At 38.1% G+C, this 22839-nt stretch overlaps 1 protein-coding gene and 1 long non-coding RNA gene across 2 annotated transcripts in view; one reads left to right on the top strand and one right to left on the bottom strand.

Annotated features, from left to right (window-relative positions):
* Nucleotides 1-13722, bottom strand: part of LOC123617103 (uncharacterized) — a 53007-nt gene extending 39285 nt beyond the window's left edge. The window contains exon 1 of the long non-coding RNA XR_006725171.2: nucleotides 13566-13722. This is a non-coding gene — a long non-coding RNA (uncharacterized LOC123617103). The remainder of the gene's footprint in view (nucleotides 1-13565) is intronic.
* A 114-nt stretch (nucleotides 13723-13836) lies between these two features.
* Nucleotides 13837-22839, top strand: part of GTF2A1 (general transcription factor IIA subunit 1) — a 40389-nt gene continuing 31386 nt past the window's right edge. The window contains exons 1-2 of the mRNA XM_074365178.1: nucleotides 13837-14333; nucleotides 18081-18182. Of these exons, the coding sequence (XP_074221279.1) occupies nucleotides 14304-14333; nucleotides 18081-18182 (132 nt within the window). The 5' untranslated portion in view covers nucleotides 13837-14303. The remainder of the gene's footprint in view (nucleotides 14334-18080; nucleotides 18183-22839) is intronic.

Genomic DNA, 22839 nt, shown 5'->3' on the forward strand with positions numbered 1-22839 from the left:
ATTCCATGAGGATAGCAGAAATAATAAAAATGACTAAGTATGGCAGATTATATTTTCCCAAAATGAATGCAATGGATAGCCACCCTTCCAGTCCCACTTGCTCTTCCAGAACTTTCCACCCTCCATCATATAGTGGAATCTACTTCCCAGCCCTAGAATCTAGAGCTTGAATGGTGAGCTTATGACTAGTCCAACCAGAAGAGCACAGTGGAAGCTATGATGCTATTTGACTTCCAGAGTTCAGCTTTGGACCTTGGCTACCATGCTGTGAGGACATGCCCAGGACACATGGAGAGTCCACATACAGGTATTCCAGTTCACAGTCTCAGCTAGGGTCTCAGCTCACAGCTGGGATCAACAAGACACATGAGTACAGGAAGAGTCAGATGATTCCAGCCCTCAGACTGAGTCTTCCAGCTGAGGCACCATTTCTGGTGTACTGAGAAGAGACAATCCATTTCTGCTGTACTGTGTCCAAATTCCTGATCCTGATCATCAGTGAGCATAATAAATGACTGTTTCAATGCAATAAGTTCTAGGGTAATTTGTTACACAACTAAAGTACCTGGAACACTGACATTAACTGATTTCCAACTGCCATGTACTATATTTGATGCTTTATATTTTATATCAGTTACCTACTTCTGTGTAACAAACCACTCCAAACCTCAATGGCTTACAACAATGGTTCTTTATTATTATAGCTCACACATCTGTGGCTCTACTGACGACTGGCTACCCTAGGCTGGGCTCTCTCATGTGTCTAAGTGTTGGCTGGGAGCTCTGTCCTATGCTGGGCTTGGCTGCGGCATCTTACCTAAGACAGATCTGCTCTGTGTGCCTTTTATTCTCCTCTTGGAACCAACAAACTTGCCTGGATATGACATTTTCATGGAGAGGCAGCAGCGTAAGAATAAAGGTGGAAATACATATGACTTCTTGGGGCCTAAGGTTAGAAATGGCACACATTACTTCAACCCAATTCTACTGCCCAAGTTTAGTCACATGGGCAGGCTCAGACTAAAAGAGTAGGAAAACAGACTCCACCTATTTATTGTACTGCAAAGTTATAGGCAAAGGGTGTGCATATAGGAATGGGTGAAGGACTAGAGCCATTAATTCAATCTAACACATATTTAATCTTCATAATTATCACGTAAGTAGCATTATTGTCCCCATTTTATTGACAAATAAACTGAGGCTCAGACACTTCAAATAATGAAAGTTAGCAGAGTTCTTGGAGCTTCTGGGCTCCTTTGACTGTCTCATCATCGCAAACTGTCTGAGACACCAAACTCTCAGAAGATGTCTTTACTCATTCCTTCAGCTGCCAGACCACAACTGGCTGTAAGTGTGCTGGGTCACCCTTCTTCCTTTCTTAAACCAATTCCTGATCTTCCTCTAACTGTCCCTCCAGATCACTATACCAATATGCTTCATGTTTCCATTTGCCTCAGGCACCACTAGAAGTTCAAACCCTTTTCACCATACCACCCCAATTCATTCATGAATATAAGCCCCTCTCCCATTCCTCCCTAACTCCCTGAACCCTTGCTGTGTCCTCTGAGACTCATGACTTGTCATCAATACTCTATCCATGATATCCTCCCTGAGCCTTCCCTGCACTTCCATGCCCTGACTGAAACCCACTTATGCCCTAAGGACACTGGCTCCCCTGCCCTACAGTCCTCTCAAAAGGGTGCAATTTGTTCTCTTATACCATGAACCTCTGGGCTTGAAGATGAGAGATAAGAGCATTATCTTCCTTGCTTCCTATTGCAACTCTAAAACTTATTCTATTTCCTTCTCTCAAAACCTAGATCCTTTGAAGTTGAAGTTATCAGACACTGCAACCCCAAATACCACCATCCCACTAAACTCCAAAGTCTCCCTTCATTCCACGGGTTTTAGCACCTGGCTGTCAATCTTCTTCTTTATCTCTGCTCCTGTTGCCATTCTGATGTCTGACCAAACCAATGCTGAAGCCTCTTAGCTCCTTCTACTCCTCAGTTATGATAATTTCCCCCTTATCTCACTTTGGCTGCCAACTCCTACAGTCATATGCTTGCCCAACAATTACAAGTACCCAACTTGCTAAGCACCATCCCTATCTTTCAAGCGCTCAAGAAAATTGGGGCAGCAATACTTCTATCAGACAAAATAGACTTTAAAATAAAGTCTGTTACAAGAGACAAAAAAGGATGCCAAATAATGATCTAGGGATCAATCCAGGAAGACGATATAACAATTGTAAATACACATGCATCCAACATAGGATCATGTAAATATATGAAGCAAATAAAGGGAGAAATCGACAATAACACAGTAATAGTAGGGGACTTTCAATACCCCACTTACATCAATGGACAGGTCATCCAGACAGAAAATCAATAAGGAAATACTGGCCTTAAGTGATACATCAGATGCGATGAACTGATACACATAGAACATTCCATCCGAAAGCAGCAGAATACACATTCTTTTCAAGTGCATGTGGAACATTCTCCAGGATAGATCACATGCTAGGCCACACACACAAAAAAAGCCTTGGTAAATTTAAGAAAACTGAAATCACATCAAGCACCTTTTCTTTCTCTTTTTTAAATTGTGTAATATATTTTAAAAATCTTTTAAATTGAAGTATGGTTAGTTTATAATGTTGTGTTCAAGCATCTTTTCTGACTACAATGCCATGAGACTAGAGATCAATTACAAGAAAAAAATACAAACATATGAAGGCTAAAGAATATGCTACTAAACAACCAATGGATCACTGAGGAAATCAAAAAAACATCCAGAGACAAATGAAAATGAAAACATGATGATCCAAAACCTACGGGACCTGGTAAAAGTAGTTCAAGATGGAAGTTTAAACTGAAGAGCAAACAAAGTCCAAATCCTAGGAGAAGAAAAGAATCATAAAGATCAGAGCAAAAATAAATAAAGACTAAAGAAAAAAAAAATGAAACTAAAAGCTAGTTCTTTGAAAAGATAAATAAAGTCAACAAAACTTTAGCCAGACTCATCAAGATAAAAAGGGAGAGGGCCCAAATCAATTAAATCAGAAATGAAAAAGAAGTTATAACTGACACTACAGAAATACAAAGGATCATAAGCAACTACTAAGAACAATGAAATGCCAATAAAATGGACAAATCAGAAGAAATGTGAAAATTCTTAGAAATGTACAATCTCCCAAGACTGAACCAGAAAGAAATAGAAAATATGATCTGACTAATTACCAGTAATGAAATTGAGTAAGTAATTTAAAAACTCCCCCAAAACAGAAGTCCACAGGTGAATTCTACCAGCATTTAGAGAAGAGATAACACCTATCCTTCTGAAACTATTCCAAAAAATTGCTGAGGAAGAAACACTTTTGAAATTCTATGAAGCCAGCATCACTCTGAAACCCAAACCAGACAAAGATAACACAGTAAAAGAAAATTACAGGCCAATATCACTGATGAATAAATATAGATGCAAAAATCCTCAACAAAACATTAGCAAACTGAATCCAACAATACATTAAAAGGATCATACAACATAATCAAGTGTGATTTATCCCAGGGATGTAAGGGTTTTTCAATATCCACAAATCAATCAATGTGATAGAGCACGTTAAGAAATTGAAGAATAAAAACCATTTGATCATCTCAACAGATGCAGAAAAAGTTTCTGACAAAATTCAACACCCATTTATAATAAAAGCTCTACAAAAAGTGGGTACAGAGGGAACATATCTCAACATAGTAAAGGCTATATATGACAAACCCACAGCTAACTACTCAATGGTGAAAAGTTGAAAGCATTTCCTCTAAGGTCCAGAGCAAGACAAAGATGCCCACTCTTGCCACTTTTATTCAACATAGTTTTTGGAACCACAGCAATCAGACAAGAAAAAGAAATAAAAGGAATCCAAATTAGAAAGGAGGAAGTGTCTCTTCAGCAAATGGTGTTGGGAAAACTGGACAGCAGCATGTAAATCAATGAAGCCAGAACACTCCCTTACACCATACAAAAAAATCAACTCAAAATGGATCAAAGGCTTAAACGTAAGACAAGATACAATAAACCTCCTAGAGGAAAATATAGGCAAAACATTATCTGACATACATCTCAAAAATTTTCTCCTAGAAGAAATAAAAGGGAGAATAAACAAATGGGACCTAATGAAACTTAAAAGCTTCTGCACAGCAAAGGAAACCATAAGTAAAACAAAAAGACAACCTACGGAATGGGAGAACATTTTTGCAAATGAAACTGACAAAGGCTTGATCTCCAGAATATATGAGCAGCTCATACAACTTAATAAGAAACAACCAAACAACCCAATCCAAAAATGAGAAGACCTAAACAAGCAATTCTCCAAGGAAGAAATACAAATGATCAATAGGCACATGAAAAAATGCTCAATATCACTAATAATCAGAGAAATGCAAATCAAAACTACAATGAAGTATCACCTCACACCAGTCAGAATGGCCATCATTCAAAAATCCACAAATGACAAATGCTGGAGAGGCTGTGGAGAAAAGAGAACCCTCCTACACTGCTGGTGGGAATGCAGTTTGGTGCAGCCACTGTGGAAAACAGTATGGAGATTCCTCAAAAGACTAGGAATAGACTTACCATATGACCCAGTCACCCCACTCCTGGGCATACATCCAGAAGGAACCCTACTTCAAAATGACACCGGCACCCCAATGTTCATAGCAGCACTATTTACAATAGCCAAGATATGGAAACAGCCTAGATGGTCATCAACAGATGACTGGATAAAGAAGATGTGGTATATTTATACAATGGAATACTATTCAGCCATAAAAACTGACAACACAACGCCATCTGCAACAACATGGATGTTCCTGGAGAATGTCATTCTAAGTGAAGTAAGCCAGAAAGAGAAAGAAAAATACCATATGAGATTGCTCATATGCAGAATCTAAAAAAAACCAAACAAACCATAAATACAAAACAGAAACAGACTCATAGACATAGAATACAAACTTGTGGTTGCCAGGGGGACAGGGGGTGGGAAGGGACAGACTGGGATTTCAGAATGTAGAACAGATAAACAAGATTATACTGTGTAGCACAGGGAAATATATATGGGATATTGTGGTGGCTCACAGTGAAAGAGAATGTGACAATGAATGTATGTATGTTCATGTATAACTGAAAAATTGTGCTCTATACTGGAATTTGACATAACATTGTAAAATGACTGTAACTCAATAAAAAAATGTTTAAAAGAAAAAAGGAAGAAGGATGCATGATACTATATACAGAAAATCCTAAAGATGTCACCAGAAAACTACTAGAACTCATCAATGAATTCAGCAAAGTTACAAGACACAAAATTAATATACATAAATCTGTTGCATTTCTATACACTAACAATGAACTGTCAGAAAGAGAAATTCAGGAAATAATCCCATTCACCATCACATCAAAAAGAATAAAATACTTAGGAATAAAACTACCTAAGGAGGCAAAGGACCTGTACTCTGAAAACTATAATACACTGATGAAAGAAATTAAAGATGACACAAAGAGATGGAAAGATATACCATGTTCTTGGATTGGAAGAATTAATATTGTTAAAATGACCACACTACTGAAAGCAATCTACAGATTCAATGCAATCCCTATTAAAATACCAAATGCATTTTTCACAGAAGTAGAACAAATAATTTTAAAATTTGTATGGGAACACAAAAGACTCTGAATAGCCAAAACAATCTTGAGAAGGAACAGAGCTAGAGGAATCATGTTCCCTGATTTCAACCTATATTACAAAGCTACAGTAATTAAAACATTATGGTAGTGGCACAAAAACAGACACACAGATCAATGGAGCAGAACAGAGAGCCCAGAAATAAACTCACACACTTACGGTCAATTAATCTCTGACAAAGGAGGCAAGAATGCACAATGGAGAAAAGACAGTCTTTTTGACAAGTGGTATTGGTAAAACTGGACAGGGACAGGTACACGTAAAACAATTAAATGAGAACATTCTCTAACACCGTATACAAAAATAAACTCAAAGTGGAAAAAAGGAGATTACATACAAAATTTAGGAAAGACAGTATTTCCAGGCCTTGGAATTAGGGACAGTTTTAGTCTTTCTCTTCATATGAAAGAAAAATAAGTACCAGAATAAAGAACATTGGGAAAATGCTTGCCTAATTTTCCCTTTAAAATATATGTTGAAACAAAATATACAAGTATTATATCAAATAGTATTACTTTCCAAATGATTAAAAAAAAGATGATAGAGAAATAATGGTGGGGAAATGATGGAAGGAATTAAGTTTTAAGAGCTGATTTCTCCAGAAAGGAAGAAAGGATAAAGATACATGGAGAAAGACACTGTAAGTGTGTAGTATGAAAAAAGATACAGAAACAAATCTTAAAAGACAAAAAACTTCTTTTTCTGGATGAATGAGAAAGGCAATTCTATAAGACAGTTACACAGGACCTTTAAAAGGTCAAAGAGCAGGAACAACCTATTGCATGGGTGACTTGTGACTATGGATTAATACTTAACAGGTGGAAATCCTAAGACTCATCAACTCCACTTCTAATAATCTATGCCACGAAGATGATAACAAAAGTATATAAAGGGGCACACACAAGAAATATTATTGCAACTGTGTTTGAAATAGCAGAAAAAGAAATAGCCTAACCATACCTTCAAGGAAATAAATTACTGTTTACTTACACTATGAAATTCCATGTAGCCTTTAAAAACACCTGAGACAGCTTGAAATTTACTAGTCTAGAAAGAGGTCTGTGGTAGACTGGGTCTATGAAAAAAGCTAAGTTGCATATAAAATTTAAAGCATGAGTCCATTTTTCTATTTACTTACCTAGATGTCTTGTAAGCATAGGAAAAAACACAGGTGTAAATGTAAGGTGTGAGCAGAGATGGGAATATAGGAGTTTCATTTTTTAATTTTACATTATTTTTATTTGATTGCTTTTAATAATTTAACTTTTGTTTTATTGTTCCCCCACAATAAAATATTTTTTAAATGTTATGATTGGCTAAGGTTAAAATTGAGATGGCTAAGTATGGAGACTAAGAACACAATGAGATTTTGAAAATGGTTTGCATTTGATAATTATTATCCAATCACATTTTTAAAAAGTCAGACAGAAATTCTGGTTTAATTTTTTTAAGCCAATATTGGAAGGATGACAATACACCAAGGTCATTGAACAGAGGCTATGTTTGGTATTTTGTAACTATCGTATTAGAAAAGAAAAATAAAAGCAAAGGAAAAAAGGAAGACTATGAAAAGAGAAGAGGGAGGGAGAAAGGAAAGTAAGTTAAGGGAAAAGGGGAGAGAGAAAGAAGGGAATTGGACTTCATTGTGTTGTCATTTGTTAAAATTAGAATTAAGAGGCAAATATGTGATGAATTCTATCCTTTGAAAATAAAACCATTGTTAGTGAGAAATATTACTCAAGAGGCAATAAAATACATGAAAAAGAAATGAAACATCACTGTAGGGATTGTGGTTTCCTAGTCTTGTACTCTACCTGGGCTCAGGTGTATTTTGCCATCCTGTGGCCACATAATAGTACTGATCTTTATCACACACAACAATATATCTGAAGGCTGAAAATCTATCATTTTGAGATTTATTGAGGAATGGTAATGCATTCCACACTTCACAAATGAGCAATTCTCTCTCTTGACTAGAGATTTATATAAAGCTTCTAGTTTTAAGCAATCTGAGTCATTTCAGGAAAGTGATGATTTTCAACTGATGTAGAAACAGAGAAATCAGTTATTCAAATGATCTGTCTTCAAAGAATCAATGAAAAATGTACTAATCTAGAGTGCAGTATGTGTTGTATCTCAAACTTGCAATTGCTTTCTTTGATTCTAATTTTACAGATAGAGAAAAGTTAGAGGTTCAAAAGATAGATATGAGTTCACTTAATTGGTGAACTCAATTCAGAGTGTGTTCTGATTCCTAATTTTTTGCTCCATGCCACTGCTCAACATGATCTAGACAAAGACAAAACAGAACCTACTTAATTTTCAGTACCATCAACATTATTATTGTTGTTCTGGTCACTAACCTTTACTGAGGACCTACTTTGTGCCAATCATTGTGCTAAGAGGCTCTACATGGATTACTGCTCAATTCTCACACGACCCTCTAAATAATGTTACTAACTGCCACTACCCAGATGACGTAACTTGCCTATGGTTGGGACAAGGACAAACATCATGGTCTGTGATTACAAAGCTCATGCTCTGGGTTACTGCTATACCGCTATCCCTGTCAATATACAACTGCCTCTTCTAATTTATTGTGCAATGACCTTGGCACAGGCCCAATTTATTTTTCTACCTATACAATGGCAGTTATACCATTGGCTCACTAGGTAAAACAGAAAGACTTCCTTTCCCCAATGTTCTATCACTGAAAATGGTCCACTTTCCTGTTTTATGAAAGCATTTCTAATATAATTACAAAGTTAGACAAAAATATTTTGATTATAGAGACTCTTGATAGAAAATGACCATTCCTGCCAAATTCAATAATTGAGTAGGTGCTATTTGGAATGGGAAATGGGTGATTTTCAACTAATGCAGAAACAGAGAAATCAGTTATTTAAGCGGTTTAATAAATGCTTCTTGATGATGCTCTTACAAAGGCACTTAGAGTTTATTGGGGCAAAATCTTCGTTTCAAGTCTCAATTTTGTATATGCTATCAAGTTTCTTCTCCCAAATGAAGTTTTACATATTATATAATTAGTATATATTTGACAAACTTAAGGAGCAATGTAATTTGATTCAAAACCTTCACATTCTTCTAGATTAATAACTTCTTATTTTTAAGACACTTGGAAAGAGCCTTAAACTTGCACCTCTAAAATTTCACAAGTATATAGCAATATGAGCTCAGGCAAGTCACTGCTTAACCTGTTTCCTAACCATAACAAAGGGTTACTATTACTTACCTCATTGGATTGTTACTAACTTTAAAGGAAGTACCATGTGATTAAATCCTTTAGAGTAAATCCATTATTATTATTGCTTCTCAACTTGGCAAGGAACATAAAACAGCAAATTTATCATCTTTTTTTTTTTTAATCTCCATTTTTCCTGTTTAAAATCCTTTCTTTTTGCCAACTCTCCTTACTTTGACAAACCATCCTATAACATTAACCCAGACCCTTGTTTGCAAGAAGGTATTTGAACTGTACCCTTTGATTTTTCTCCCAGAAACCCCTCTTAAAAGAAAGAGCAGCCCTTGGTATTTATGCAAATTCCTTACTTCCATTGTGATCTGGAATCTACAATAATCTTTCTGTCACCTCCCCTTTTATAATTTTAACTACTTCTACTATTAGAGGAAGGTAGGTTCTGGAGAAGAACTGAAACTGGCCCATCTAGTTCTAGTTTTAGTAGTGATTCTCTAAGACATAGTTTTAAGATTAACTACAGATTTAATTTACCTGCTATGATGTCTTTCACTACAAAATTGCCTATGTAGAATTATCTGTCATATTAGAAGTCTCTACCAAGTTGAAGATACATAAGTTAAGAAGATAAGTTGGCAGAAAAAGCAAAGATAAGTTGGCCATTAGAAGAATATATTTATAGAAACAACTGAAAAAAACACTTTATTTTCCACCACTTTTAACTGTCCCAGATCACAGCTATCCAAAGTGTGAATCAAGATAAGGCATACGTAGCTGAAATCCAAGAATTAGAGAAAGAGGAAACCCATGTAATTAAATGCAGTGTTTAATATTAATTACATTTATAACACAATACCAGGCCTTCTTGGGAATACCAACCACCTTTCAACTGAAAGGAAGCTGTATGGATAAAGAACCACTACTGATTATAAATAAGGATTAACTAGGTTTAGGTTTATTTTTAATGGAAAATTTTGTTTTATTCCAGTATGTGTTTGAATTTCCAACTGTCTCATAATTGTCATATTTCTTTTACAGTTTATTTGAATTAGGATCCAAATAAGTTCTACATATTATGACTGGTTGATATGTCTTTAAGTGTCTTTTAATCTGTAGGTTCCTCTCTGAATTTATTTGTTGAAGAAACTGCATTATTTGTCCAACAGCTCCACGGGTCTGGATTTTGACGACTGCATGCCTTATACATAGTTTAAAATGTCCCATCATCCTCTGTAATTTTTGAAGATTGTTAGTTGGATTTAGAAGCTTGATCACATTCAGGGTTCCTATTTTGGGCTAGTGGGGGTGAGGCTAGGACTAACTTATAGGTGATAGCATGTTCATCAGGAGGCTCATAGTATCTGGGTATTTTCCTTTTTATGATATTCACAGATGTCAGTACTTAATATCTCCATCTCTTAACTCATCAGAGGTTGCAAAATGGTGATATTCTATCATTCCTTATTCACTTACTAGCAGCAATACTTCTTTAAAGAGCAACTTCTTCTTACCTACTGTATTACTTTCCTGAGGCTGCTTTAATAAATAACCACAAACTTGGTGGCTTAAAAACAACAGAAATTTATTCTCTCACAGTTCTGGAGGCCAAAGTCCAAAATAAAGATGCTGGAAAAGTCATACTCCCTCTAGAGGCTCTAAGGGAGAATCCATTCTTTCCTATAAAAATGTGTACACATGCAAGTTCACATTAAAACTTAGAAAAGGAAAGATAAACCATCATTTTTTTAAAAAGAGAGTTATCTATAAGCACAAGGAGAAAATAATGTGAAGAGGAAAGGAACAGAGCTAGACTTATTTAAATATACTTTCTTGTTTAGATTCAACTCTATGAATAGCCATATACCAACAAATTGGACAATCTAGAAGAAATGGACAAATTTCTAGAAACTAACAGCCTGCTAAAACTGAATCAAGAAGAAATATAATTTGAACTGACCGGTCAGTAGAAGTGAAATAGAATCCATAATAAAAAAGCTCCCTGCAAACAAAAGTCCAGGACCAGACAGCTTCATTGGAGATCTACAAACATACAAACAACAACTCATACCTATCCTTCTCAAACTATTCTAAAAGACTGAAGAGGAGGGAACACTCCCAAATTCATTCTACGAAGCCACCATCACCCTCATATCAAAACCAAAGACACTACCAAAAGAGACAATTACAGGTCACTATCTTTGAGTTATCAAAAATCCTCGACAAAAATATTAGCAAACATAAAAAGGATCATACAGCATGATCAAGTTGGATTCATTCCAGGGTTGCAAGGATGGTTCGGCATACGCAAATCAATCAATTTGATGTACCACATTAACAAAAGGAAAGACAGAAACCATACGATATCATCTCAACAGATGCAAAAAAAACCCATTTAACAAAATTCAACATCCATTCATGATAAAAACTCTTACCAAAGTGGGTATAGAGGGAACAGACATATCTTAACATAATAAAAGCCATTTATGATAAAGCCAACATAATACTCAAGGATGAAAAGCAGAAAGCTTTCCTCCTAAATTCAGCAACAAGACAAGGATGCCCACTCTCACCACTTCTACTCAATATAATACTGGAAGTCCTAGCTACAGCAATCAGACAACAAAAAGAAATAGACATCTAAACTGGAAGTGAAGAGGTAAAACTGTCACTGTTTACAGATGACGTGACTTCCCTATATAGAGAATCCTAAAGTCTCCACACAAAAACTATTAGGACTAATAAATGAATTCAGCAAGGTAGCAAGATTAATATAGAGAAATCTGTTGCATTTCTTTACACTAACTACGAAATATCAGAAGTAGAAAGTAAAAAGAACAATCCCATTTAAAACCACATCAAAAAATAAAATACCTTGGAATAAACTTAACCAAGGAGGTGAAAGACTTATATGCTAAAACTATAAAACACTTGATAAAGGAAACTGAAATGATTCAAAGACATGGAAAGATATCACATGCTCTTGGATTGGAAGAATTAATATTGTTAAATTGCCATATTATCCAAAGCAATCTACAAATTTAATGCACTCCTTATCGAAATACCCATGACTTTCTTTCCAGAACTAGAATAAATAATCCTAAAAAATTTATATGGAACCACCAAAGAAATCTAGGTAAATATTACTTGTTGTAATTTAGAGTTTGTAAAGAGAGGCTGACTCAGAGCCTCCAAAGAGTCTGAAGGTCTTAACGAGGCTAGGACTGAGTTTTCTGCCTTTTTAATCCAATAAGTATATCCCATTATTTCATAGGTCACACCCAATCAAAACATACCTGTCATCAATCCCCTCAGGAATAATTCTGTGGAGCGTAAATCTCATAGGTTCTTTCCCCTGTCCTGTTTGCAATGATCTTAATCTTAACTGATAGCAAAACATTTGATCATTTAGTAATAATATCAAAAGGAAGAGAAGAAAATGAGGTGGAAGGTGACGGATTCCATGTACAAACAGTAGGTACTCATACAAGGTGGTAACCAATTCTCTTAAAATTATATGAAGCGAAAGCTGTTTAGTACAACTTTCCGGGCTAACAGTCACCAGAGTATTAAATCAATTACAAATGTTGATAGAATGGTAAGTTTATATAATAAAGAAACACTATGATTTCGTTTGTTTGCTTTTCTCTTTCACTGTCCCCAGCCCCCGCAACATCCCCACAACATCCCACGGTGCAAGGAACTGAGAAGCAACCGATAGTCCTCAAATCTGGCTTCAGAGGCATAGAACTTTGACATTTTGTTTTGCTTTGACTTTTGAGGATAAACTCCCTCACTTGTACCGACTACATTCCATGTCTCTAGAAATTCCTCAGGACAAGAAAATTAGGTACTGTGAGTTCTGCCTTCTAAACAGAGCAGTCTCTGTTCTGCGAGAAACACTGATACAAAAGCGGGATTAGCAGAGCAGGTCAAACGCCTATTGAATTACACTGCAAGACATGGACGTGTTCTGCCTGCTCTTTTCGCAAGGAGAGGCCATGTGAGTTGGTGAGTCAAGGGAAAGTATTTCAGAGGTTAGTCAGAACGTGCTGGCCACATGAAGTCACCGAATTTTGGCATTATTTTAAAAAACCAGGGAAAGTCGTGCTGTCATAAACTCGGTGGTGGTTTGTTTTTTGTCATTTCTACCACCTTAAGAAGTCATTTAGTAGTTCTTCAGGGGAACGGAAACCAACAGATTCTGTAGCTGTACTGGTGGAGACAGATAATTCAGCTGGCTTCAGGGATTATTAATTTTGTGCTAATGTGCTAATGGGCGTCCCAAATCAGCTTCCATCCTTCAGGAACTCGTACGCAATTTTGCAAGCAAAAGGCCCACCCTCAGCAAGAGGCACTAACGCCTGGAAACGCGGAGTCCGACCTGAGCGGTCACGGATGACTCCGCATTTAAACCTGCCCTTAGTCCGAGCGCGCCAGGGGCCGGAAACTGTGCCACGTGACCGAGCCTCCTCCGCGGCCATTCCTAGCGAGGCTGTTGCCACCACCCCTTCCACACTTACTAGCCCCTCTCCAGCCCGGGACAGCAAATAAACGCCCCATAGGAGGCGGTCCCAACTAGTTTTGGCCTCAAGTGTCACAAGAACTCACGCCTCTTCCAGCAATGCTTTGCAAGTTCCTCATCCCAAAGCAGTGGCAGGAGACTTCCGCCTGGGTGCCAACCACGTGATCACGCGAGACTTGGGGAGGCGGCCGTCAGACTTCTCTACTCAAATCCATGGCCCCGCCCACCCAACACTCTCCACGGCGCGTGATGACGCGCTCCGCGGCAGCCTCCGCCCCGGCGCGCCTGCGCACGCGGTTCTCGCGGTGTCTCGCGCTCAGCCCCGCCCACCTCTGCCCCCGCCCTTTCCGCCCCTCCCTCCCCCTCCGCCCTGTCTCTCGGCGGCGGCGGCGGCAGCGGCGGCTCGCGCAGCTCGTTGGCTCACTATATAAAGGGGAGAAGCGGGCGGACCGGACGGCTGGAGCTGCAGCCGGTGGCGGCAGCGGCGGCGCTGGGAGCGGCGACCGGTGGTGGTTTCCCTCCTTGGCGCGGGGTGGGGAGCGGGCAACGCCCCCCGGACCCCTAAAGGGTCGTGGCCTTTTTTTTTTTAAGGGCGATTCTCGAGTTTTAGCTCCGGGAGGACTGCCCCCCTCCTCCCCTTCTTCCTCCTTCTCTCGCCGCTCCCCTCTCCTCCGTCAGGATCCAATTTTGTTTAAATTTTTCCCCCCTTAATTTTGCGGTGGCTTGGGTCACCCTCCGGGTGTTTTGGTTTTTTTTTTTTTTTCGTTTTGTTTTTATCTTGTTTTCTCGGGGTTGCCCCCCTCTTGTTTGTGTTGTGTGTGGAAATGGCGAACTCGGCAAATACAAACACCGTGGTAAGGACGTGGTTCGGTGGCCGGCGGGGGCTTCGTTCAGGCGGCAGCAACGGCCGGACCGGGCGGGGGCGGGGACGGCGGCGACTCTCGGCCTCGACTCTCCTCAGCTGCCCGCGCGGCCACCGCCGCTTCCCGCCTCGAGCGGAGCGGGCCGGGGCGCCGGGCGCGGGGGGGCGCCGAGGGCTCGCGGCCGCGGCGGCGGGGAGGGCGGGGGTGCCGGCGGGGCCTGGGGCCGCCGCGGGGCGGTCCGGGCCGCGGAGGCGGTTGGGCCGGGGCGAGCGCGCGGCCCGGGCCCCAGACCCCGGCAGCCAGGAGGGAGGGCGGGAGGGGAGCCGCCGCTTCTCCCCGAAGCGGGCCCGACCTCGCTGGCTCGAGAAGGGCTCCCCGAAAAGCCTCAAAACAAAAACCGCGTCTGGGGAGTTAGGCGAATCCCCAAGACCCACCGCGATCCACTTTAATGCAGTGGAAGGTTAATGTCTACTTTGGGGTTACTTGGGGGTGTTCTGGCGGCTGTGCTTAGGGAGCGTTCACTGGGGCCATTTTACATTTAAAAAAAAAAAAAAAAGGACGAAGGTTGAAAAGCACTTATCTTGGCTCCTTCCGAATCGGTAAAATGGCGAAGGGGAAGCAAACCCCCCATCGTATCTTCGACTAGCAAAAGCACCAAAACAAACAAAGGCTACAGTGGTCAAAGTGCCCCGCTTTCGCCTTGAAATTTGCCTACTTCTCACCGTTTGTCCCTTTTTGGTTACTTGCGATCATGTAGGTTTGCAAAAAGCAGTCACATAAATAACCTTTTCAGTCCCCAACGCAATGTGATCACTAGTCCACCCCACTCTTATTTTTATTATGACAATAAAACACGTTTTTGCCCGGTCCCAAATGCAGCCCGAGGCCGCCCGACTCCGTACCGTTGACGACTCGGGTCGATCCATCATGGCTGCGGCCGCTTACCCTGCTTTTCAGTCCCTGAGCCTTGTGGTCCTCCTCCCTTTGGCTGCCCTGTTTATATAGAGCCATTGCCGCTCTCTAATATAGACTCTGCCAGGATGGGAAGGTGCTTTTCAGGCCTACGTCACCGCCTCTCCATTTAAACACCAGATCCGGCTTTAAATAGTGAGAGCTGCTGAGAGCGGGGCTGGGAGGTGCGTGCTCCCGAGGCTAGAGGCTGGCGTGTGCAGAGCTCAATTTATTTCTAGGTCCCTTACGTACACTGTAATTTCGTACCCATCTGGGGCTGCTTTCAGAGCCCCAAGTTTTTGTTTTGATGAGGCGGCTGGGACTTGCCGTCTTCGTTAGGGGAAAACAGAATTGCTGTCATTTTTAATTTTATTTTTATTTTAAAAAGAATTTTAGCTCAGATGTCTAATCGTTCTCGTATTAGAAGATGCGTGCATTATTGTCGGGAATTTAAAAAAAGGCTTTGTACATTAACTGTTAGCTGTAGGGGACTTGACTTTGGTAGGGTTTTGTTCTTCAACTATTCAGGTAATAGGTTAAAAATGTAGCTCCTAATACTTCATTATGTTTTGCTATAGTAAATGTCGGAGACACAGAGCTTTACAAAGAAATAGTTAAGTACCTAAAGCTTTGACATGTAGGATCTTATGCCTGCAGTACATTTATGTGTATGAGAATTGTGAGTAATGTGAGAAGGCTTAGTGCAAACTGGGTTTTAAAAAATTAAAATTCTTAAGTAGATGGCGTTTCTATTGCATTGGATATTAATATGATATCCGATATAGACATTAATCCAATGTATTTTCCAGTTTTGCACCAGGGACTAAGACTTTGGAAAGAAACCCTTTAATTAATCATTAGATAATGCCACCATTGGCCCTTTGATTTACCACTTTTTAAATTTGGAGTATCTGGTTTCTGAAAACCAGGGCAAACCTCCTAAATTACTATGTATTTCATAAAAGGCAAAAACTTTGCCTCAAGTAAGGTTTGGGTTTTTAAATGATGATTTTGAGATTGCTTATTTCAAATAATGCCTGTGTACTTACACTTTAAAACATCAGTATTTTGGACGGAAATGCACATTTCCTTTCCATCAACTGTAGTGCTTGTAAACCCATTAAATGGTCAAGTTGTGGGTTTATTAAGGGACAAAAGCAAAGTCTTAAAGCAGGGTTGATTCATTAAGTAGGGAGTGCCAGAAGAAAGCAACATTATACCTACAAATATCTGGATCTCCAAGCAGAATATTTTTAGGGGTCACTGACTTCAAAAACATCGAAACATCTAGTCTGCTGAAAAAATAACTTACGTCACCAATTTAAGATTTATACTGCCAGTTTAAATTTACATTACCTCTTTATAATGCCTTGAAGAGTCATTGATTTTAGAAAACATTTTATAAATGTATTTTTGTAATTCAGTAGTTAAATTGCCATAGATAAGGTGATACCTAACCTTATAGAATCAGAATGTTTAAGGAGGCACAGTAGAGATGAACATTTTACACATTAATTTTAGTTCACAGGGATAGATTTGGCAAAATAAAAAAGCAAGTTAGTGGTTGAAACAGCAAAGGCAAGAACCTAGGTACATGAATTGTTTTTCTGGTTGTAGTGAAAAGAAATAAAGAGTTTTTAATGGTTGAAGTAAATTGTAGGGATGAACTCATTGTTTGTATTTTTGGCTAAGCAAGGACACACTTTCTTAGAGGGTTTCCCTATAATAACAGTATTGCTCATAGAGGTGCTAATGAAACAATCATTTTTGTTTGAGATTTGCTTATGAGAGCAAACCCTTGGTTTTATTGAGTAAGCAGTAACTTTTACCTTAAGCAAGATATAAAGCAAATAATGACACAGCATTAAAAGAAAAAGGCTGTTAACTCTGTGATAATGGATAGGATTTATAACAATGCAGTTCTGGTTTTACACTCTGACATGCAAACTTTCTTTTGTTTAACATGTTAAAAAGTAGGATGTGGGTTGGGTGAATTCTGGTTTTTCAGAAATACTTTATATACTTTGAAAGTGCTTTTATATCTATTCTCATTTTTCTGGCAGCCTTCTAAAAGCAAGCTTCTCCTCCTTCCCCCCAAGGAATGCCAACAATAAAATAAAATACATATCGAGGCTATTCTTGATTCTGCTCCATAGCATCATCTGGGCAGTGGTAGGAGAGAAGTCCTGGGCAAGAATCATCGTGTCCTGTTCCTCTGGGAGTTTGAGACCTGTTAATTGTGGGTATATGAGCAGCATAATGGTGTGGGTGAAAGGTACAGACTGGCTAACAAAAAAACAGAAATTAGGTGATTTTTTTAAATGTGAATGCTCATTGAGTTGCAGATTATTACCAGGGAAGACATAAGGTTCTCTAAAGGCTACGACTGAGTGGTGAGGTTAAAAGATATAACAGATTAAAACCAAGCAAAGGAATAATAGGAACCAGACATAGCAACCCATAAAGCTATATTGTTGGATCGCATTAAATGTTTTGGCTATAACAACATAAAAAATTATAACTGGAAATTGTGTGGACCTTGTATGCTTAAGGATCTTCTGGATATGAATTGCATTAAATAGTTTAAAACTTCCGTTAAAACATGCAGTCTAATAATTTAACTAAAGCAAATCATGATTATTAGGATGGCCATATCTCTAAAGTTGTATCTTCTAAAATAAGTTTTTGATAGTTGGAAAAATGACTATTGTATTACATTTAGTTTGCTTTGAATTTGTAAAAACTTGTTACACATTTTTCAACCGTCTTTTATTTTTTCCTTTAAAGCCTAAATTGTATAGATCTGTGATTGAAGATGTTATTAATGATGTGAGAGACATCTTTTTGGATGATGGAGTCGATGAGCAAGTTCTGATGGAACTAAAAACTGTGAGTCTGCCCCTCCTTTTTTTTTAAAAACATTTTCTTCAGCCAGAGACTAACCCACAATTTCTGTATACGGTGAACATTTGACTTTGTTACAGGAGGCAGTATAGTTAAGTGAAGTGTGCTGGTTTTAAATCCCAACTCTTCCCATCCATTCTTCCTCTGACCTTGGGCAAAATACTTACATTGCAGTTTCCTTATTTGTGACATGGAAGTTGATGGTACTTTCCTTTTAGGTTTGTTTTGAGGAGTAAATGTAGTAAATAAATAAAGTGCTTACTTAGCCCAGTACCTGGCAGTAGCATTAACTATTATTAATGGATAGTTAACATCCATTTATGGTCTAACTACTTGACATACCTGTAAGTTGTTTTCCTTTTTCTTTATTTGTGACCTTAATGTACCTGTGTTTTAAAATGTGTTTATGCTGTAATGTACCTATGTGCTAAAGTGTGTTTATGTTGTGGAGATTGAATAAGTGCTTGATAAAAGAATTTCATGTTCTGGGGTCCAATTCTCTATGTGGGCCAAATATTGGGTTTATAATAAATTTTACTTTGGGAGCTCGTTTTCTGTTTTCTTAGATTTACTTAGATTTAAACATACTTAGGTTACTTAGATTTAAGATAATTTTATTAAGCATTTGTGTTTTCCTAGTGTTGTAATGACTCAGAGAATCACGAAATATTTTTGCTTTATTGCTCAGAACAGTGGTTTTCAATGTATGGTCCCTGAAGTTCCCCACAGGCTCTTCCAGGGGGTCCATGAGGTTGGGCTTGAGTCTGAATAATCATAGCATGTCTGTCGTATTTCCAGTGAATGTGTGTTCTATGGAAAAAGTGACCAGTTAAACTTGCAACTCAAACACACAAGTGTTTTTCCTTGAGATTAACTGCTCATATGCAGCAGAAGTGCCTTATGCATGCTTCCCATTTTGATGCACTGAATATTAAAAAGATGTTTTACTTAAGGTTTGAGATGAGATCAGTGTTGATATTAAGACCTGTGATTGTTTGATATTCTGTAATGAAATGTGTTAACATTTGGAGTATCTGCATAATTCACTGAACTCATATTCTCCAAATGATGAATGCATGATGTTGCAAAATGCCTTCAGAGTGAAAGATAAATTAATGGATTTTAATCGAAGAGTATGAAAGTTCACTGGTATATGGTTTCAGATTGTACACTGCAGCTAACTTTTAAGAAACATAAAATACTTTTTCCCTTCCCAACTACTTGGCTGTGGGAAGGCAGATTTTCTTCATATGCTTCAACCAAAACAACAAAGTGAACAGCAGAAGCAGATATAAAAATCCAGCTGTTTTCCTTTAAGCCATTTCTCACTAGATTTTATTTAGAAAATATGGTTATTTTCATTAAAAACATGTTCTTTATGTTAACATGTAAAGGATATATTGTTATTTTTAAATAATTAGTAAACATTTTTTTAAAAAATCTTAGTTATAATTTCATAAAAGCTCTTTGAGGTCCTCATTAATTTGTGAAAGTGATAAAGGATCCTGAGAACAGTTTTAAAACTGCTGGCTTAGAAATTGAGTATTGAGCTTCTTTCGAGGTATATACAAATAAGTAATCATAGTTCATGAGAATGAGATGATAAAATACTTATCTACCTTGAGAGAAATGTAATCATTACTGAAAGTGAAGATTAGGTATCTAAAAATACAAATGAAGGAATGCCAACTCTGAGACATGAGTTGGAAAAACAGCAGTATAAACTACTCAAACACATAAAGTATCCCCTCCAGAGATATGAGTAATAAGAGAACAAGTTTATTTTGATTCCTTAGTATTATGTGGAATGAGTATTTTACAATTTGTTACCCTCTTATAATGGTTGTCCTTGTAGTTCTATGACCTTATGTACAAGGGACAACATTTTTCGGTGTAGAATATCAGTCCCAAAGACTTTACTCTAGGTCAAACTAGTGGTCAGTCCAAGTTGTTTGTTACCTTACCTGCTTTTGCTTTTCGGAATCTGGAGTTGATCTTTCCTGCTGGTCCCAATAGAATTGAGATATTCTTTCTAAAGAGAATGAATTGTTTTTGAGACCAAATAGCTCTACCTGCATTTTTATTACATATGACTTTTTTAGAAGAAGTATACGTATAAAAATTTGTTTAATAGGATATGTAAATAATATATGTTTTATAGGTTACACACTAGTTTTTGCTTAATGGTTGGTTTTAAATGACAGAAATTGTGACTTAACTCAGCTTAGAATCCTCAGCCTCTACACTAATGCCTGGCATATGTAGTTGGCATTCAGTAAATAAACTGGTTAACAACAAATGTGGCTCCAGAATTTAACTGAACAAAGTAGTTTAAGGTTTTTGTTGTTTTTTAAAAATGGGGCATACTCTTCTATTCTGAGTTGTAGCTGGATTTAAATTTAAAACTATTAAATTGAAATGAGTTTATGTTATTTTAATTCTCTGCACTAAATTTCTTCAGGATCTCATTAGAATTTCCAGAATGTGCCCTAGTTTTAACAGTTTGACAGTTAGCACTATCCAACAGAACTTCCTGTGGTGACGAAAATGTTCTATATCTGTGTCCTCCAGTATGGTAGCCACTAGCTACATGTTGCTAGTAAACATTTGACATGTGGTTAGTGGAACTGAAGAACTGAATTTTTATTACAGTTAATTTCCGTTTAAATCACCATGTGTGGCTAGTGGCTACTTTATTGGACCCTATTTAGATAGTCTTGTAATGAAAACTAACATTAATTTCATAGTTTGTGGTTTTTAAAGGACTTTGTTATTAGCTTTAGCCCCTATCTCCTCTCTTTTTGGCTCTTTTACAAACTTATTGAAAACTTACATACAGCTGTGAAGGATACAGTGGTGAGTTAGATTATCCATTAAGATGAGTAATGAGAGTGCCTATAATTTAAAATTTACCTAGATAACGCTGGAAGGAAGGTGATTCCAGAAAATTGAACCTGATTCTCGAAATTCTCTCTTTATACTGTGGGCCTCCTTTACTGTATGAATTGTGGGGGATAGAAAAGACACATAAAATAGTCTTGATTTCCTTCCTTCCTTCCTTCCTTCCTTCCTTCCTTCCCTCCCTCCCTCCCTCCCTCCCTCCCTCCTTCCCTTTCTCTTCTTTCCTTCCTTCTCTCTCACTTTCTTCCTTTCTTTCTTTGTATAATTGACCTACAACACTGTGTTAGTTCCAGGTTAATGATTTAGTATTCATACACGTTACCACTTGATTTTCAATAATCTGTATTTGAATGTGAATTGTGTTTTGGATAGGTAAATAGCTATAGGTGGGAATGACAGCCTAGAAATCCTTTTCAAAGTGAATGATAAAATAATCCTGATTTCTAGACTGTCAAACCTACCGGTATCCAAATAGTGAGTACTATGGGAGATACAAAACATGGCCTCTTTTTTTCAGTAAAATAAAGTTACAAAAATTTTCTCAATTGGAGGCAAATCTTAAACTCGGTTAATTTGTCTCAAGATCAGGTTTCTCAGCCTTGGCACTGTGACATTTTGGACCCGTTAATTCTTTCTTGTAGAAGGCTGTCCTGTTCATTGTAGAATGTTAGCTGCATGACTGACCTCTGCCCACTAGATGCCAGTAGCACCCCTCAGTTCTGACAGCCAGGAATGTGTCCAGACATTGCCAGATGTCCCTGGGGGGCAAACCCACCCCTGAATGAGAACCACTATTCTAAATATGCTCTAGTTGTATATAAATACTTGGATCATAAGTTGAACAGTGATGCATTATTCCACTTCATTTGCCCTTGGGGAAACTTCTGTCCCTCAACATCATTTCTAGGAAGCCCAGAAATGCAGTAGTCTTACATTTTATCTAGGAACTAGATGCTTTGTGAAGGTAGAGTCCTTCAGAATTTCTAGCCCAGCATAGTGCCAGGAAGCAGCAGACCTAATCACATTTTATAGATCAAAAGAGACTCAGGGAATATGCTTTGACAAGGTCACTTAGCAAGTAGCAGAGACTTGAACTTTTGTCTCCAGGTAAGTAAGGTACCAGAGTTGTGACTAGACCTGCTCTGTTAGTAGCAGTATAATTTAGAGATTAGAAACTGGACACCCCAAACTGGGGAATTGGGGTGTGGCAAGTGAGGTGCCTAGGGTCCAAAATTTAAAAGACATTCACTCTACACTCTCAGGGTTCATCTCTAACTGGGAACTCTGGAGTCAGGTTGCCTGGATTGTATCTTGGTTTTGCCAGCTATTAGTTGGTGATCTTGGATAAGATACCTGACTTCTTCCTCAGGTTCTTTTTCAGTAAAAAGGAGATGATAATAATAATGTCTATAAAAATGAAATAATAATATTAAAGAATGTTTGTGAAAAATGAATCTGTACATGTAAAGTACTTAACAAGTGCATGGTAAGAATCGAGTATTAGTCTAGTAAAAGTGATGTATAGATGTAGATCTGATTCATTTTGGGAACAGAAAATGAATTTTCTCCATGTGTAATTTCAGAGACCTGCCAAAGATTGCTGAAGTAAGACTGCCAGAAATAATAGCTACTGTGTTGGGGGGAAAAGAATACTACTATAAAAATGAGGAGAAAAAGAGTTCTCCCTGTTTTTGAAGCAAAATAAATAAGTAAATCACAATTCAGTATTCTTGGTAGTCTT

This window comes from Camelus bactrianus, chromosome 6, assembly GCF_048773025.1.
Source record: "Camelus bactrianus isolate YW-2024 breed Bactrian camel chromosome 6, ASM4877302v1, whole genome shotgun sequence".
In the NCBI taxonomy this organism is placed as follows: Eukaryota; Metazoa; Chordata; class Mammalia; order Artiodactyla; family Camelidae; genus Camelus; species Camelus bactrianus.